This window comes from Mya arenaria, chromosome 15 (assembly GCF_026914265.1).
Source record: "Mya arenaria isolate MELC-2E11 chromosome 15, ASM2691426v1".
Classification (NCBI taxonomy): Eukaryota; Metazoa; Mollusca; class Bivalvia; order Myida; family Myidae; genus Mya; species Mya arenaria.
In genome coordinates this window covers 16,893,492-16,913,884 of record NC_069136.1, presented here as the reverse complement: position 1 = coordinate 16,913,884, position 20,393 = coordinate 16,893,492, and the positions used below count along the sequence as shown (strand labels likewise).

The following is a 20,393-nucleotide window of genomic DNA, read 5'->3' as shown; positions in this document are numbered from 1 at the left end:
TAAGTTATTGACATGACAGAATACATCATTATTGTAAAAACTAGGTTGCATTAATTTCTTTATCTTGTCTGTTTGGCGAATAAAAAGGTTATGTCAGTGTGTAGTTGTACAAAACAAAGACATAAAATAACGTGATAGATGAATATTGTTTAAAATAGGCGCGTTATATAGAGAATGGCTTTTGCATAAATCGCTAAAGATCACATAATTATTGTTTATTTTCAAAAAGAATATCACATCCGTTGTCATTCAATATAAAATTTATTGAACACATCAATTCTCGTTTCTATCAATTTGATACAAATGATACAAATGAAGATACATTAATTTGACATAAGGTAGGACTTACTCTTTTTACAATAGAGAGATGTGTGTGTGGGGGGGGATCACTTTTATTCGCCGTATCAATGTCGTCTCAATGTTGTCTCACCGGTCGAAAATGTTTTAAAAGTTTTTCGCATCTTAAATGATTCAATAATTACATTAAGGTTTAATATTATTACTAGCAATCAACTGGAATTCAAAACACAAAGTCCTCTAAAGTAGTCTGACGAACATCCTAACGAGTGTCCACTAGGCAGGGGATGGGCGTTCCTAAATATTTTGCGGTGCACGCTATGTTCAACCAGGTCGAGTATGCTACAGAAAAAGACTAACGCAACCCGATGAATAGCAACTTAACCAGATGATGAGGATCACAGCATAAATATATCTCTTATGAAGACACAACTGGATCTACAACAGGTTCCCGCTTCAAAGAACTTCTTTTTCTAATTGTCTTCTATCGAGTGTGTGTAAGAAATCACATCAGGTTGACCCCATGGGTAACAAAGGTGTATAATCTATGACGATGTTTTCAATAGTATTCTACAGAACAGATCCCTTTAATGTCTAAAATTGCGCAAAGACGAACCCTGCTTTCATTTAGTCTATTTCCGTTAATACTCAACAATACTTAGATGAAAACTGGTCTTCCCTAGCTGTGATTTGTTTTGCAAAAATACATAACATAGTTTTGTCACCGCCACATTTACTGTGTTGAGTTGATGCCGACCTCTTTTATGAGATGCTGCGCGTTGAGTGTTGGCGTTGAAACTGACCTCGTTTAGGAGTAAAATTCGATCTCGTCTAAGAGATGATGCTTTGTCATTGCGACCTCGTCTGGGTGTTACTGCGAAGCCCAGGGATAAAGCCGACCTCTCCCGGAGGGGGGGGGGTGGAGCTGATGTGTAGCGTATGTGTAGCGTACGTATGTTTCTGTTGGAATAGGGATATGGTTATGGTGGAGAAACCTCATTCGTCTATGCTGTGTAGGTTGAAGCCGACCTCGGAAAGGAGGTTCTGTGTAGGTTGGCGATTGAAGTCAACAAGGTCTGGTATTCCTTTACGTCGAGAGTTGTATATCTTATCAAAATTGCAGAAAGAGCAATAGGATTGTGCAGACAATACTATTTAACAGCTATTGTGCAAATGACATTATTGGCTTTGGCTATTATCAATATCAAATAATATATTCTCAAGCGAGAACGTATTTTTAGTTAGCATATGTTTTACTGAAATCAAGGAACTGTTTGAATAATAATTGTGTAATCTGAATAAATTACAATATGTTAAAAACAACTTTATATATATAATAAATTATGATATCAAGGTTTAAAACGTATATGATTTATCTTTTTACATCTTATAAGGACTGCGCAATAACCTATATGAATATACTTTGCAAAATATATATCTAGGGCAGTTGATTTGAATATAGTTCTGATCTAAGGCTTTTCATTTAAGGACTATGTCTTGTTTGTTTGCCAAATTCAATGTAGATTTAAACGAAATATTGGTCCGAAATAAGGCACTGTGTATGACATTCGGTACTTTTGTGTGGTTTATAACGATACAGAATGAAGGAGGTGGATGGAGTGAGAGATTATTCTGCTCAGTATAATCGTTTCCTGTTTTCTCTATTGAGTACAAATGTAATAACAAATAACTCGGAAACTACACAATTAGAGAACACACTCATACGTAGAACTGCAAAAATACAACTGTTTTGAAAAATGTGAGGCATGGTGGTTGCCAAGCCAGAACAAAAACTATAAGCACTGGGGGCGTGTTTGAATTTTAGGGAGGGGAAAGCGTTTATTTACATACGTCAAGCATGCAGTCAATTGCTAGTGATATAGTGTATCAAAGTTTTATGATGTACAAGATTTGACTGTTTTTGATTTGAGTAATTATCCAGTTTTAGCTCAAATTAGTATGTTATATTGATTACGGTGACATATACCGTCTTCATGTCCTTCGAGGCGGGAGGTCGACGGTTCGAGTCCTACATGGGTTTGTTATGAAATGTCCGGTTGATGACCTAGCATCTAGGTAAAGTGATGGGAACCGATTGCCTTCCTAGCAGACGGCCGACATGCAGGATAGGTTTCGGTTGTAAAGATGTTCATCAATCGAAGTTTCTCATTAGTCCAGCTGTTCGGCCCTTTACTGAGATATTTTGGGGCAATTATGAAATTTTATTTTTCACGGTGAGGTACACTTGGACTCGTATTGCATATAAATGATAAGCGAATTTGAATGTAGTGATAAAATGATGTGTGAGCATGTCTATAACAAATAGTTTACATTTATAAATCGTAGTAAATGCCCTGAAATCTTTTGGTCAAAGTCCTGAACACAAAAAAATGTATCGATACGAATGACTCCATGATTACAAATATATGTCGAAGAGATAATGATTATAATTGCCAGGTTCATTATAAGTAATACTTGTCATACGTCGGCGTCTTAAATACAAAGCATGGTGCCCTGTCATTTTTCACTTTGTGTCATTAAGTTGACCTTATTTTTGTTAGAAGTTTGATTAACGAGTTATTTTGTGACTGTTCATAACTTACTACCATGTGCTTCAACGGAATAAACAAATATGTCCATTTCAATTCAACAGCAGAGAAACTGGCTAATCACCTTATTTTTAGTTTATGTAGGCATGAACTCAAACAAAATAGTTTTCAATTATATGCCATGGCCCGCTGATATAAGGTCACCAGGCATCCAAAATTATCATACTATAAGTTAAAATATTTCTGCAAGACGAAAGTACATTAACTTTTGGTGCCATCCATATCAATTAAGCCCTGCCAATATATTTAATAATATATTTTAAACGTGTTTTTGTATATCGATGTTTACGTAAGCCTTATTTGTACAAGTTCAAGGTAAGCCATTAAATCAAATGGATGACGAAGTCGGTGATCTCAAAGTATAAATATAACACTTCAACTGTATCTTGTTTAGCAGTGACAGATTGCAATATCGATTGCAAAGCCACTCGAGAAAGATTAGTCTTGGTGTCTAGTCGGTTAAATGTATTGCATATCGTATACCTGAAACATACACTTATCCTCTATCGGTTTCAGTTTCGAGTAATAGTATGACTCGTTGCGTATATTTGCAGATTGAATCTTATACTGTTTTTTCACAGAGGTAAAACGTTCATTTTAAGAGGTATTGTTAAACGTTCTTTTGTACTCTTACAAACAAGTGAGTGGTTCAGAAAAAAATGTCGTATAGCAAGGCACTATGCTACTCGTTTCAATTTCAAATCGATTTTTCGTTGTTATTAAATATATTTAATAATAAAATGATAAGTAACCTTTTGTATGATTTAATAAGAGAGTCAAACTGAACCGTTTTTTTCCCTCGGTTTCTTTTATGTTTTAAGTACGTCGCGCCGAAAATCAAAAGCGAAAAATATGATATTTATTTGGAAATGGTCGAATGCCCTAATGCGTAATGATCATGTGTAAGATTAACTATAAGTCATGGGAAACGCCTTAAAGGTGACTAAATAAAATAAAATAAAATAATCGTTTCAACCGACTTTTTAAGTCACATTATAAAAGAGTTTAATTCAGTCAGCTAGAATGATCAAGAAAACTGTAACTAATACTATCGAAGGAATTAGGCATACCCCAGACGACATTTGAACATACAATGGCAGTCTTTGTTTAAAATTTGCATATACCCTATATGTCAATATTCACAGAGGCTCTTATTTTCTCAAAATCTGTTTAGTAAAAGCGTGATAACATCTTTGATATGCATCTCTGTGTGCACTCGATTAAACCATAACATATCCTTTTCCATATATGCAAACTAAATAATAATTGTAACCAACAGAAAGGCATATTTTTTCTGCCTTAACAATTTATATAACAATATCATAATCAGTGTTCATTTGTATTTATTATTACCCCTAAAATCCGTAAAGACATTTGAAAACAACCATTAATGAAACATAGGACACATATCGTAAAATCGTATTTTTTTTCATGCTTTATTATAACATCGTCCAGCAAAGAATAAAAGCCACTTTTGTGCCCGTTTGTAATAAAATCCTGCACCATTTTAATTCATTGTAATTATCATGTGAGTTAAACAGCAAAACAGGTACAGATCGTAATCATCACAAATATATTGTATTTTAAAACATTGCAAAATACTTAGTTTCAATAAATGTTTCTAGTTGGACACATGCTGCAACACACTTTGTAGAGCGTTGATAACAAATGCATACGTAATTGCCACTTCATTGTTTTGCTAATAGTGATACGAATATATGATATTGCTGTCATATATAAACAGTTTATAGGTATAAACTAAATTAAGGGCTGATATCTGCACTGAGTGTTTATATAACAACTAGAACTGTTAAGACAAAACATGATATATCAATATTGTATATGTACTAGTTTTATTTACCTATCAACTTTTAAGTTATTGACATTACATAATACAACAAATCACAAAAAAAACAAAGTGTCATTTCAAGATCATATTTATCATTAATTTATTAAAGAGTGTAATCCATACTCCGATATAAGATGTAAATATATACCCCAATTTATATAGGTTTAAAGCAATTGTGCAAATGTTTATTCAATTTATTAAATCATATAAATATATAATATATCGCGAAAATATAGTACATATGTTTATGATGTTTTAGATCAGTTGACATACATGAGTCTTAAACTGGTCACGAATGCTACATTTAAGCATATGGATGTAACATAAAACAAAGATTGTCAATAACGGAGTTCATTTCGTTAAACATAGATAACGAAAAACATATTTTAGACGCGAGAGGACAGACACTATACGAGAGAAGCACAAAGTACAAGAAATACTAAAACTAATCAAACTATCTTTATTGATACATGTAAATAACGATTTTAGTAGTATGTCTGTAAGTATGTAGCTCACTGGGGATTTAACAGTTTAATAGGTACACAAAAAATGTCCCAACATTTATCAACAAAGTGTATATATAAGATTATTAAAGGCGGATGGAAACATCAACAACGTAAGTGAAATGTTAACGTAATAAGCTTGTTGTATAGATATATATTCGGCAGCAAGAACAATTTAACAAACAACCAAATAAAACCCTTATTATCACTGATATAAAGATTACACCTCAGGTTATTTGTGTTTATCTTCCCCCGTGAATAATTTCCTATTGTGTACCATTTCAGGTCGTTCCTTGTTTGTCATTTTCGATTATGTAACGTGATAATTTCAACAAAATATTTGACAATATTTATGTCACCCTGAATGACCGATATTGTGTAAGATATGATACCTGGATTTATTTTTTCATTGAAACCAGATGAGAGAGTGACTACGTCTTTTTGTATGAACTTAACTACCGGGTATTTGAACAGACACTCTTGCTGATCATCTGTCGCTTTAAAACGCTTGAAAAACATTAAGTTAAAGTCGTTTGAATATTGTGTTTAATGTACTTCCCAACTGCGTATGCTTCACTGTCTAACTTTTAAGTGGGACAGGGTTACTTGGTGACTCGTATGTTTTAGGTTATTTCCATTTAAAAGGTATGATTCAATAATACGAAGCTTTTACAAATGATACGCTCAAACAAAGCGAATTGGTATTAGTTGTGGCATGCCGTTGTAGGATTGTGTTTTAGACAACTAAATCGTCCAAAGGCAATTACAAAGTAATAGCTAGGACATATACTTATGAACATTTTATTGTATATCTTTGACATGTATTGACTAGATGTATTCTTATTATTTATCCGTGCTTCGGTATGCATTTTCTTTTTTTATAGAATTCAGAACAATAAAATAATTTAACAATCGGAGAAAAGACCTGGGTAAACTTCATTTGTAACCATAGGTGGCAATATTATTCGGAGAGTGTGATGTCTTATAAATATGTAATTATATTAATAAATTATCAATGCATACTAGCAATCATTATATTTTACTACGTTGGCAGTCACAAATATAATTAAACAATGAACACAGGCCAAACACTATCTGGGTCCATAAGCACGCTTCAATTCTGCCCTACTTCAAGTACTCTATAATCTCATTGACTTTTGTATTCTGACATGTAAAGTTAGATAACAAAATTCACATTAATCTGTAGGTCATCAATTCATATGTCAAAGTTATCAGTGATCTATCATATCTTTTCTTTACTTCCTTTTCTAACGAAATCACCTATTTTCATTTTAATTGCTCACGATATTCGTGTTATGTGTGCCTATTGGTTAGTTGTACGATATTGAAACTAATATCAAGTTCCGGCAGCATCGGTATCTGCCCACTTTTAGGCACAATTCAAACATGACGGACATACTGCTTAAGAGGTTGACTATTGTCAGTGTATTGCTTTTGTTGATCGTGCTTATAACAGTGCTCTGCATTGTGTGGACTATGCCGGACAGTAAACAAATAGACGCAAATACGAATATATGTCTAAAACATAATAACAATAATGTGCAATGTGGTGAAACAACCGAGTTATTACACGCATTGTTTGAAAAGGTGAGCTTAATATGCATTTCATTTCTAAGAATGTAGATCTGATGAATTTGTTTTTAAATTGATTTTTTCCGTGATAATTTTGAATTCTATATATTGTATATTTGCATTTATCTTTATCATCTCACTTTTTCTTTTGCATGCGACCAGTTCAATCAGTTATTTACTTCCTACACGAATTTCACTTCCCTCAATGTACATAGTCAAAAGCTATCATTATTAATTTTGTTCTTGTTAACCTTTCAAGGAAATTTTATCTGCATACATTGAAGCTGAGACAAGGGAGAAAAATCAGACCAAAACATACATTGAAGGTAAGGGAAAGTACAGTTTAGTAACGTCACACATAATTTATATAATTCGTTTAAATATTGTAATACAATTGCTCACGCTTAAAGGCACCTTGCGTCTGATTACTTCCAACAAAAATGCATCTTTTGCGCTATTACATTTTCATTATTTTGGTATAAAAAGGCTTAACATATTTTTCATTGCACTATTGACATAGATTTTGACTTATTTTGCAATATTTTAATTTCTTAAAATATCTAGGTCATATACAGACCGGTTTTAATAGTATGCTTTATTAAGATTATGTGTGCTATCTAAACACTTATGACATGTTTAATCGGCAAATTAGATTAGTATGTATGCCTGCAAGTATAAGCTTGATTTTATAACATATTTCCAGCGCGTGTCCAATTAATTTCAACAATTTACTTTCTCGCGGGTATTTTAGTTTGTATACGTATAAGGTAGAATGTTGCGAAAGCAGACAGCTAACAGAATCAGGTTGAGTCCGTGTATTGGATCAAAACCAGGACCCGTGTCCATTTTGAGAGGCAATGAAAAAGTTATTATGTTTGGGATCGAACCCATAACCTCTTTGGTGAGAGTTGGGCACAGTGAGTGTTTGAAGGAAACATTCTTATGTCATTTGAAGTGAAAATATACAGCGTGACAGTTAAAAATAATAAAAAAGTATTACTTCACCACAAACAATGGTTAATAATATTCGTTTCATAAATAAGTTAGTATCAAAGTAACATAAAGATTATAGTATTGCTCAGCTTTTCAAATCATCCCCCTAACAGAGGGTCCGAATTTTTCAATATGCAACACCAAATGCATGCTACTCTATTAGGCTTACATTTGCTCATTTGGCCAATTCAATTAGCAATATTATTATATTATGGAAAACTGTTGAGAAATATGTTTGTCTTTAAAAAATGTAGTATAATACGGTCAGAAAACATTTAAACTGCACTAATTTTTGTTATGTACGAGTCTCAGAAAAAGACCAAACAATAGAGAAAACAGTTATAACAGACACAAACAGTTCAGATTCAAACTTACAAAATTCGTGCAAATTTGCCAACAGGGTGATTTTCCTGGTGTATTATTGCGCTTATATGGCATTAGGGGTAAATTTTACTACGAGGATAAATATTGTCATTTAAACACGACATTAGTAAACAATTTCCATTTGTTTATATCAATTGTAGATGCTCTGAAACACGACGTCAAATTGATGTCAGACTACAAAAACACGTTGTGGGACATGAAACCTTCTGCAAAATTAGTTGGCATTCATGAGAAACAAGATCATATTTCAGGTATCGGTATAATGCACGTATAATGACTTTCTTTTTTCAGAAAATTAAGAATACCCGATACACGATAAGTTAAGGAACATATAAGTCCAAAAACAAATTTCAACCCTAGATGTTTTATGTTAAGATAACAATGTACTCATAATCATCAAATTAAATTTAACTGCGGGGAAATAACTTATTTTCAAATTGATTTATTCAACGTCAGTAAGTTATGTCCTCCTGTGCTTTTCAACACTGATGAATACATTTTATTTCTCGTGTTTCATTACAAAAATATCATTTTCAGGTAATAATTCAATGACAACTGTCACATGTTGGCGTCACGACAAAGACCTATATTATACAACTGGGTTTCAGAGATACGGAATTAGGTTCCAAAATGGCCGATTAATTGTTCCCGTAAGCGGTACTTACTACATATACTCGTTCCTAGGACTAACAGAACGACGTCTTACTGACGAAGGAATTCCTTTAGAATCAAACAATATGCACGAAATAAAACATGCAATGCATAAGTATAACGTACTTGATACTGTTGATATGGAAATCGCATCAAATTTGCAGTCTCGTAAAAACGCTTCGCGAGGTTACTTTAATTATTACGCTAGTCAAATATCTACCTTGGCGAAGCTTCATGCTGGTGATGAAATATCAATAAAGCTAAGCGACGTTACACTTTTAAAACACACGGGCAATAACTACTTTGGCCTGCATCTTATATGACATCTCCGACATTGGGGCAGCGTCCACGTCGCGTCGGAGGGATGGAGGACCCAACAAATGCCCCAGTTGATCAAATTCGATATACAGTAATGTGAAATTGGGTCTTCAAATTATCTTCAAATGTTCTAGCGGGCTTGCTCGGTTTTACCTATTACTTTTTATTTTTATAACGTCATTCCAATTATTTTCTGCATTAACGTCAGCTCAGTGAAATTAATCGTATTGCATTATGATGACTACGGACAAGCGTACTTTGCATCATGTGTTCCTCTTAGAGTCAGTCAAGATAAGACGCTTCTATAAATTTCATAAACTAAAAATGAGGGAGCTTACATAATTAGTGCAAGGATTGATAGAAAATAAAAAATAAACTGGAATTTTATTTTTAAATTTATAACACAAAAACTGAGTGTATGCACCTGAACTTCATACACGCCTAAGATCCCAGATATAAATGTTGTAAATCATTATTTCTTAAAATGCTGAATAAGCAGAATTTAGCTTATTTCGAATGTGATATTTGTGTATACTTTTTGAAATAAAAATTATTCGAAATATTTTATTACCAAGTGAATCTGTTTTGGCAATGTTAATAATGCACTCTGCTGCCTTTAACTTCTTTAACACATCATTGTACGTAACTTTATGTCGCAAAACTTTCAACTGTCTATTTTGTATGTTTTAAGAATTAAACTTTTAAGTCGATATGTACATGTATAACGATGAAATAAAATGGCATGCTATTCTATGAGAAGACGCCTTAAAAGAGTCAGAAGAACGATAACTTTAATGAAAATGATTTGATTGCAACAAAGACTTTTATTTCAACTTCGAGTGTATTATGGTTTGTTCTTTTTATTAGTTTGCATATTACAATTTCAATTCATTACGACGTACATTACTCGTATCGAGCGTAAATCATAAATGATACTATTAAACAATATAGCTATTCATTGATGGTTAACCTTGTTCTTCCACTACTGTTTATCAATCACGGTCAGTTTAGCACTAATGTCAAGGTGACGTCATACCGCCGAAAATAGAACAGTCACACCCTACATTATAACTGTTTTGATGTTGCGCTTAAAAGCATAGCAATTTGTTGGCATTCCCAGTATTGCCTGTTCTTTAATGTCAATCATAAAAGCTGCCATTTTACTTTCAAAGCAGTCTTCCCGTTCAAATCTAAAAGTTGTGGCACGTGTTACATTTATTTATCCACTACTGGCGTTTGAAACATATTTTTCAGAAGGCAATAATAGATTTTGGAATGAGTAAACATCGCACTTCTTATTCCATTTTCAAACAGACTAAAACTTAAGGTACTTTCGTGTTGAACGAGCTTATCTTCTGTATCAAACAACATGACCCTTTATTAATGGATCTATAATTGTGCGACCAATAGAGAGGTCGCCAATCACTGCTTTATGGCAACGTGTACGTGTGAATTTCGTACTGCTAACTCATCAAGGTATGTTTACATTGGACACGATGGATGAGAATGACGTGTACGATAAATCGAGGAAAGTGATACATGCGAGTACCAGCATTAAAGTGCAAATTGTAATAGTATGGGTAGTTGCACGTGCAAGTACACCTTCAGGTAATGTTTCCCAACATTTCTCGGATAACTTACACGTTACATATATGTAGTAAAGCCTATTTCAGCTTACTCAGAACAACAATCTTATTCATTCTATGAGAGATTTGCGTGCATGTGTATTATAGTCATCGTATTTTAAGAAGTTCATGGGTAAATGAGCTGCACGTGTTCGTTGAAGCCCTATTCATCTTAAAGGCTCAGTACAAACAGTAGTAAGGTTCTCCTATATAAGAGTAACTGTCACATAATGTGCAACAAAAATCCTTTTTGCTGTGTGAACATGTTTATCCTGAATTTTCCGCTTCGTCTAAATAACTTTAATATACGTCCATTTACGGAATAGTACGTATCCCAGACCAAATTTATTCCGCTACTGTAAAACATCATATGTTTGCTTTCCCCGAGAAAGAACTAACTATAATTTTCATTCCCGAGACAGTTTTATTCATTCATTGCATTCATATTTGTTTAACATATTATAATAACAGCACCTTTATAATGGCATCAATTTTCTTTATATAAATATCCCCTTTCAATCGTAGTCTGATTTGGAACCATTATTCATAATGAGAATCATCTTAACCAACTTCGAATTCAGAACTATTTAACGCGGAGTAAGCAAATGGTTTCACCTTTTAGGCAATAATGTATAATTGAACGAGCAACTGATCTTCCCGAAGACAGTTATTCCCTTTCAAGCAATATCCCTGCTAAGACCAAACCTATTTGATTTTGGGTTTACTGTCATCTGGTTGGTAGCTCCTTTGCCATCAAAACTTAACAGCAGCATTTAATAAATATATATTTCTTTTTGAAGCTGATATAGTAATAAAGGTTTAGAAGAATACTTATTTTAATTAAAACAAGAGCGTCAATAAGAGCACATAACACTTGTCCGGTTTTTTAATAGAACAAGGGACATAACCCGACAAAATTAAAACACTTGAGTGTCCCTTCCTGAATATATGAACCATGTCACTCCTTACATGTGTACCAAGTATCATATGAATGTTTTCTACGGTTAATAAGTTATGGCCAATTCATTCTTTGTTTTTGACAACCCTAGCCTCAATTTCTCGAAACGTTTTAAGTCTCTTATAACAGGACTAAGCTAAACCCACTAATTTTGTCTTTCAATATTTTGCGTTTTATATACTCCTTTAAAAGTTTTAATACTTTAGATAAAAGTTATGGTTGCGATTATCGCAATAAACAATTTTTCATTAAAAAAATCACTATAACTATGTATTTTGGCTTATCGAAATAAGCAGTTTAAGCCTTTTAAGCTTAAGAAGTTTCGAGAAATTGGGGCCTGGATATTAATTGTTAATTGGAACCTGATGCCAAACATTTAATCAATTTCGTATGACCTGAGCACTTTCAAGGAATTCAACAATGTTTGTTAAATAATGGAACTATCATAAGTAAAGTACGAATTATTTAGCCTAAAGCAACCCGGTCTATTTATTAAAGATATCAAATCCTCCTATATATAAAAGTCATTGCAAAATATTGCCTTACCGCTCAATCCATAACTATGGCTACCATAATAGCCTAAATTTTGGCAGATGATAAGAATATTTGTCTACGTGAACGTTTTTGACAAGTTTAATATAATCAATGTTTGTAAATTCCAACAGCATCCGTTATTTGCGTTAAGATCACAATCAAAGAAGTAACTAAATATATACTCGCTTATGTTTCATCCTTTCTTTGGTTATACTAATAAATTCTCTGCTTTGATAAATGAACATCAAATGAAGTCAATTATCAGCCTTAATTTTGAAGAAAATATAAAACTATTAATATGAAGACTAACAAGATATACAAAAGTATTTTGTGACATTAAACACAAAATGGTAAATGAATAGGAGACCAAACACTAAGTAAAGCTAATATAAGGCAAAAAAGGGATAATAAAAAGGTGTAGGGATGCAAACGAATGGCAAAATTGATATTTTTGGTAATTCTTTCGATCGAATATTCGAATATTAGATTACCAAAACAGTTAAAATACACATTTAAGAAGTTGTAGTAAACTTTTATAATTATTATTCGCTCAAGAAAAAACCGGGGCATTTTAACCCTACTTTGTAGTTGCAAGTACGCGCGGCGGACCCTGATTTCCCCGAATGAGCCTTTGAAATTCCCCATTTTCAGAAAGAAAAGAAGCTATATATTTTGAACAATCATAAAACAAAATCAAGTTATTTCATTTCCACTTCCATCATATTCGTCAATAATGTGTAATTCTGGTCAAATGGCGTTATGCACCAATGGAAACGCTATACTATACAGTTTACCGAAACTAATTGAATTTGCAGAAATCACTTGTCGGATAGCCAGTTATTGTAATATAACGGGGATTTTTGCCAGTACCCGACGATATGTCCCTAAATGACATAGGACGCGTGTTTAGTGTATTGTCAGCACATTCACACCTCTGGCATTATGGGTCAATCGTTGTAAATACAAGACAAGCGATTTTAATACACAAAAAACAGAGTTGTAGGCAAAAGCTTTATTACTTTATTTATTTAACAACAAAAAATCAAATATTCGAATACGTATACCGATTTTGACATTCGAATACCAAACGTTAGAACGAATATTCGAATATTCGTTTGCATAAAGAAGCGGTTGGGATACAATTCCAGTTAGGAACATTAAGATTTAGTACAGCGGCAATGTAGGCGTTTCTTTATTTGTGTCTATTAATGCGACAACTAAACACGGCCTTACCATTGTGTTTGCAAATCCCGGTCTTCGCAATGTCAAGTACCCTGGTATTACAATTGTGAACATCGACAGCTCGTTTGAAGAAGTTTGTTTCAGGGGAGTGTTTAGTTCTAGTTTACCCAAAAATGGTGAAATATTCTTGCAGTTAAATAGTAGTCTATCGGGATATCTGGACAGATGGATTGAGCTATCAAGGACAGAGAAATCATACGATAATTTGCATGATTTGATCAAGAGAGACGACTCGTGAATGTATGTTTAAAAGATTTAGCTTTGTTTTTAAGAGACCAAGTTCCCAAAGATGTTGACACTTTGGCAACTCATTTGGATCAGTTCAGAGAGGCACGTGCCTCAAATCTACTAGGGCTACCAAGTTCAGAATAAAAGACCTAAACGACAGATGAACCATATAGATAAACGGAAGGTAAATAATGATTTGTGTCAGAGAAAAAAGACACGTTGTTATCGCTAAGGTCAAACAGGACAAATTGCCAATGACAATATCTGTCTGGGTAAAAAGCAAGAAGGTAATGCAGAAGTGGTACATGAAGGTCGATAAAATACTGAAGCAGGCGAACTTTGCTAGCGATAACCATAAAGACAAGGCACAGAAGGACGCGGGTACAAATCTTTGCGTAAATTTTAATACGACGGTGACTAGTTATTCAAATGCCGATTTCGATACAAATGTTTGAGCGTCGACATCAGTTAAAATGACAGCACCAAGTTTGTAAGACAACAAGGCAGTCCAAGTCCCAATGGTGTGTCAGTAAGGAAGGCATTTGTCAATGTTGATCAATTCACCAAGACGGTCTAGGTTTGTGTTTAAGCAGGTGGTAAAGAAGTAAAAAGTCCAGTTGCAAATATTTATCTTGAGACACTGTTTTTCACAAAATATGACGTGCCTCTTGTAGGGTAGGGAGTCCCCTAAATGGCAATATTAGTCCCAGCCTCGTCAGTTGCAGTGATGCTGAGATTTCTTCGACAACGCATACCCCAGTTTTAGGCATTTTTCGCTGTATTTTAGAATATAAAATAGCCTTATAGGCGAAAGGAACCGGTGATCAAATATCATTCCAGGCACCCCGACGGGTGCTTTTTTGTAGAGAACAGAGAGACCTAAATTTCAAAGCATTAACGGACCTTATACCATTTTTATGACCGGAGATATCTTCGAGATTAGCTACCCCTTACAAGATATATGGGAGCGCGTTAAGAGTACGAAAAGTCGCGAAATTTGGGATACTTTGACGCGTTAGCAACCGGTGACCAAATATCATCCCAGGCACCTCGATGAGTGCTTCTATTAGGGTATAGAGTCCCCTAAATGGCAAAATTGGTCCCAGCCTCGTCAGGTGCAGGGATGCTGAGATATCTTCGACAACGCATACCCCAGTTTTAGGCATTTTTCGCTTTATTTTAGAATATAAAATAGCCTTAGAGGCGAATGGAACCGGTGATCAAATATCATTCCAGGCAGCCCGACGGTCGCTTTTTTAGGGAGCAGAGAGACCTAAATTTCAAGACCGTAACGGAGCTCATACCATTTTTGGGTCCGGAGGAATCTTCGAGATTAGCTCACCCTTACAAGATATATGGGAGCGTTTTAAAGGTACGAAAAATCACGGAATTTGGGATACTTTGACGCGTTAGCAACCGGTGACCAAATATCATCCCAGGCACCCCGACCAGTGCATTTTGTAGGGTAGGGAGTCCCCTAAATGGCAAAATTGGTGTTAGCCCCGTCAGATGCAGGGATGCTGAGATATCTTCGACAATGCAGTTATTTCTATTGAGTGTGGAGTTCGTTATAATGGAGGCGGTATTATTGATCCACCTACGTCTTGAAATGAGACAGAAAGGGAATGTCGAGGCAAGTGCGAGTTTTTCTCCAATTATAAGGGAGTTGCTAAATGGTATATATGACGTAGGCAACTTTCTTGGTGACATCATTGTCTATATTGTTACGTTTGATCATCTTGTTGTACTAAGAGAACTCTTTGAAGGACTTTGTACATCCAGCATCATCCCTCAACGTAGTAAGTGTTACTTTTACGTCAAGTCCATTGAATGTTTAGGGCATGTGATGGGAGAGGATAAGGTTGAAGTACAACCAGATAAGGTTTCTGCTATTACAGAAGCATCTACACCCGAGACCGAGAAACAGGTAAGTGCGTGTTTAGATCTCATTGGTTTAACAGAAAGTAGTTCCTCACTTTTCAACAATAGCGGTGTCGCTTACGGATTTGACAAAAAAAAAAAACGATTTCCTAACAAGGTAAGGTTGGGTGAGGCCCAGGAAAAGGTTTTTTTTTCACTAAAAAGGGCACTTTAATTTTCCAAATATTAAAGATAGCTGAAATAGGAAAGAACTTCACTTTTCAAACAGATGCCAGTGACACAGGTGTATGAGTAGTGTGACCGGAGATGATAGAATGCCGGTAGTTTATGAATGTTGTAAATTGAACAACGTGGAGAGGTCATATTCAATAATTGCGATACTTTGGCAACCCTACCGTTTCTGAATTGTCGCCATCCCAGGCAAGGCCAATGTTCTGGCGGATGGCTTGTCGAGAGTGTAAGATGTTACTGAGGAGATTAGGGTGTCAAAAGTGCATACAATTTCCGAAGGTTAGGCGTATGTCACAAATCTTGTATTTTAATCAGCATGTTTTGTTTGTTTTGTTTTTAGTCAAATTATTAGGAAACCATTTAATTTATCATGATTTAAAGTGAATTTAAATCACTAGTTGTTATTGTTTAGGTGACGTCAGCATCGACTGACGTCAAAAGACATGCACGTTGTGTGATCGCCATTGGTCGATTGGGCTATCCTGGGCGTCGACATTCGTGTGCCGTTGGAGAATAGGAATAGGGGATGATGTACGTATGATCATCGATGGTTCGTTTGTTGATGTCGGAATGTTAGTAATCTTGAATATTAACTGTTGTTTAAAATAACTGGAACATTTTTGTTTGCAGTTTAATTCAAATGTATATAATTGTATGTCATAATATTTAAAAATATAATTTCATTGTAAAAAAATATTATTGTTATGTTGTTGTTATTCCTATTCACTTAAATAGACCGCCCCCGCTCTAAGCTATTCCTGACCTATGATTTATTTTGTGCCACTTTTCAAAAGCGGGGTTAATTCCAGTGCGTTTTTAGAAAATTCAAATAAATGCTTTCATGAATGTAATTTCATCACATCCCATAGAATCATTAGAAAGACATTAACATTTCAACATAGTAAATTTTTAAACTATCATGAAGTAGAAACTGAAAAACATAAACAGCATGCAATTGCAACATGAGCAAAGTATAAAGATAAATAGTACCTCCACCACGTTTATCATTCATAATAACAGGTTCCGTCTCTCGTAACGTCCTAAATGTCAATATTTAGAGAAAAGATATATGTGTACATGCTATATCGAGTTGTATATGTGTATATTCTATAGTTGTTATCTTTGCCGACGTATCAAAACAGTTTTATAATGTAACTGTTATTAAAGCACCATTTCATCACCTGGCAATTATCACATTGTAAACAAGAGTAAGTATTTTTTATTCTTATTCGTTTTACTCAAACATAAAATCCATGAATACCGTTTTATAACATTCGATTCAAAACATAACAAAATAAAAAAAATCACATTTATAAGTTATTATTTTAAAAATACTAAGGACAAGTAAAGTATAATAGTAGAAATATAGTTCGGTGAAAAAAATCTTTACCAAACACACCTTATTTTCCACCCTATTTGCATATAACACTTTGTTAACAAACCATATATCAAAGTCAACTTTGTAAAGATGCTTTAGTACATATCCATGTTTTTACAGATTCACATAACCAACGTTTGTGTCTTTAAACATTAAGCCATTTACTCCGTTGTTGACGGCACACGTTTCTCCACAATAGCTTAATATAAGTAATGCTTTAATACCACTAACATAACAAACATTGTCCGAATGAAATAATCCTGTTTGTTCGTAAGATATTATATTAACTTACTTTTTTATAACCATCGTAATATATGAATTGGAATATCATTTCTAATCTCAGTCCAATGAGTCTTTTATTCAACATTTGAAACTTTACATAAGCACGAACTAATTCCAGTCATAGTAATCAACGAGCCATCTTTATAGTCTGTCTTACTTTTGACTATGATAAGTGTCATAATTGTTTCATAAAAATGTATATCAGATATGTTAATATTCAATAATTCTGAACTACATACGGAAGCAACAAAAGCCATAAAACAGTTACGAAGTATTTACTGACCGTTTGTAAGCTTCGATATTCGTATAATATGTTATACATGGAACAAATAAATTCTGTAAACTTTTCCTTTTAAACGACTTGCTTTGCTAAAACTCGTGTTCCCCGCTATTAAAGATTAGCTACCAATCTTGAATCAGCGGATAAAAATCAACTCATTTATCGCATTTAAAGCAGATAAGACTGGACTTGCACTTTTATCACTTTTTATTGATTTACATAAATATATTGCAACAATAAGGCATACCAAGCAAAGTACCACCTCTCCCTAGACGTTATGTATTAATCAGCGCATGTGTTTGGCCCTGCATTTATGCAGTAGTCCCGGCAGAAATTCCACTTTACCCGCAAAGCCATCTGATAAAGCATTCATTCCGTTCTTGTGCTTCTCAAGAAGTTGACGAATAAACATTAATATTCCTACATAAATATAATACATAAGTTATAATATTCACCTTGTTTTATTTTTAACAATCAGTAACTCATAAATGAGTATTTTTTATGGATCTAGGTCAACAAAATAACAAGATTTACTTGTTTATTAGTACTGGCGATGTACCGTGCCGTTTATTCATTTCTGGCGATGACGCAATAACTCAGCAATGACGCGTTTAATAACTGTATGACCTCTTTGAATCTCTGACGATGCTTTCAAATATCAGTGATGCCGCCTTTTATAGCTCATTAACATTAGTATATCTCTGGCGGTAAAGCCATGAAACAGCGATATATGTCTCTGGCAATGCTGGCATGAATCAGCACTGCCATTCCTTTATAATTTTTACAAAGGCCTTAATATCCCTTATAATTTTATACTAAACTTATGCATCTTCTTCGTGAGAAAATGTTATTTTTGCATGTTAAAACAGGTTATACTTTACGCTACATTTTGCATTCTTATTAGACTTGAGGTCGTTTGTTATATATATGATTTACAAATCTAAAAACCATTGTAATGCTTTGTTGTGTTGTGCTAATTTTATCACTTTTTATGAGATGTTGCTTGTAAAACGATGAATCGTTATGAGTAGACCTTATTCATGATGATTACCCGTCTCAATTCAGGAAAAGTTAAGGGACATTGTCTTTGGTCTGTAATCATGTCCTGGCTATATTCAGGCCTAAAGAACAAACCAAACGGACTCAGAGAGGTAAGCCCAGATACTTCCGAACATACATCAAATTACTTGCCTGAGGTGAGCATAGGTGGAATTTTTTAATTTAGAACGGTTATCAAGAACATTGAGACCTTGAAGCTTGACAAAATTCACAGATTGGGAATGAACCTAATAACATGTTAGACAAGCCATATTTACTGTACTGGGTGTCTTTTCTCTAGACTTTTTCAACCGGCTCTCCATTAAATGGACGTTATGAGCAAATCTTACACATAATCAAACTAGAAACAATTAGAGAAAACATGGAAGGCTTAATAAAAACAAAATGTATGATGAAATTTCCTCGAACTTTTATTATTGCTTAAACGCCGTTAGTAACAGCCGTTACTGCACTAGTCATTTCCGCCATCAAACTATTTACCTGATTAAATTATTCAACACCTCTGATATTTCACTGTAGTCAACGTTTTTTCCCTTGACAATTGGATTTCAACTGCAACGGGACGTTTCTTTAAAGAATGTGTCACAGTTAGTATCATAAATCTGTTTTTAGGAACACTGGGATATTACCGACATTTTAAGTGTAGCGCCACTAAGATAAATGCTATTATTCACTTGTAAATAATACGTATTGCATGATGCTTTCAAATTTATGAAATGCAATATTAGGCGAGATGCTTGTTGGCATATTTCATTTATGTTTAGTATTGGACAACTACGCTGAGCCTAGTAAGGAAAGTAAGCCATACAGTAAGCTAAAAACATTGCTAGAATCAAAGAAAATTTAATACGATGCATTTATATGGATTTTACTGAAATACTCCAATGAATTACCAAACTAGCAATACAGTTGCTTGAATGATGAATTCAGAATGCAATGAAGCAAGATGACAATTTATAACGCAAGCTGTAATTCTTGCTTCACTAATGTTTCGTATTTCTTACCAATCTTGCTTAGTAAGTTATAACTTTAAGAGCATTGTTATCGTTGTAGAAATAAACGTCTAGCGACGGTGTAGCAAGCGCTTAAATAGGATCATTTAGCACAAATAACTATAATTGTAACCGTCATGGATGTTCAGAGTCGGCCAGATCAATGACAGGTGGCCAATTCTACTGGTATTGACAGAAGAACCATCGGTAACAGCTCAAATATAAGGAAGGTTTTCAGTAGCTTGCGACCTGTTGCAGTCGATCACTGGTACCATGATGTAGTACCACGTTGTATGTGAATACCTCAAACGTTTCATTTTTTATGTTTGGACATGCTTGACACAGCAATGTCGCTGACGATCAAGACTTCATTTCAAATTGTTGCTTTATTCTGAAAATATTGACACGATACATGCGCACACTAATATTATTTAAAACCGTTTTATATAAGAACATTTCTTCATATTAAGTAAAATACTTTATTACGTTATGGTTGCAATCTTAGC

At 34.1% G+C, this 20,393-nt stretch overlaps 1 protein-coding gene across 1 annotated transcript; it reads left to right on the top strand.

Annotated features, from left to right (window-relative positions):
* The first annotated feature begins 6,598 nt into the window (after window positions 1–6,598).
* Window positions 6,599–10,155, top strand: LOC128220275 (uncharacterized). Its single transcript, XM_052928608.1, has 4 exons — window positions 6,599–6,866; window positions 7,111–7,177; window positions 8,369–8,479; window positions 8,766–10,155. The coding sequence occupies exons 1-4, from the start codon at window positions 6,666–6,668 to the stop codon at window positions 9,200–9,202; spliced, it is 816 nt and encodes a 271-aa protein (XP_052784568.1). The 5' UTR covers window positions 6,599–6,665; the 3' UTR covers window positions 9,203–10,155.
* Window positions 10,156–20,393: the final 10,238 nt, after the last annotated feature.

Coding starts and splice junctions, on each gene's coding strand:
- LOC128220275 (XM_052928608.1), top strand. CDS start 6,666: ATGACGGACATACTGCTTAAGAGGTTGACTATTGTCAGTGTATTGCTT. Junction 6,867..7,110: donor TACACGCATTGTTTGAAAAG/GTGAGCTTAATA, acceptor TAACCTTTCAAG/GAAATTTTATCTGCATACAT. Junction 7,178..8,368: donor GACCAAAACATACATTGAAG/GTAAGGGAAAGT, acceptor TATCAATTGTAG/ATGCTCTGAAACACGACGTC.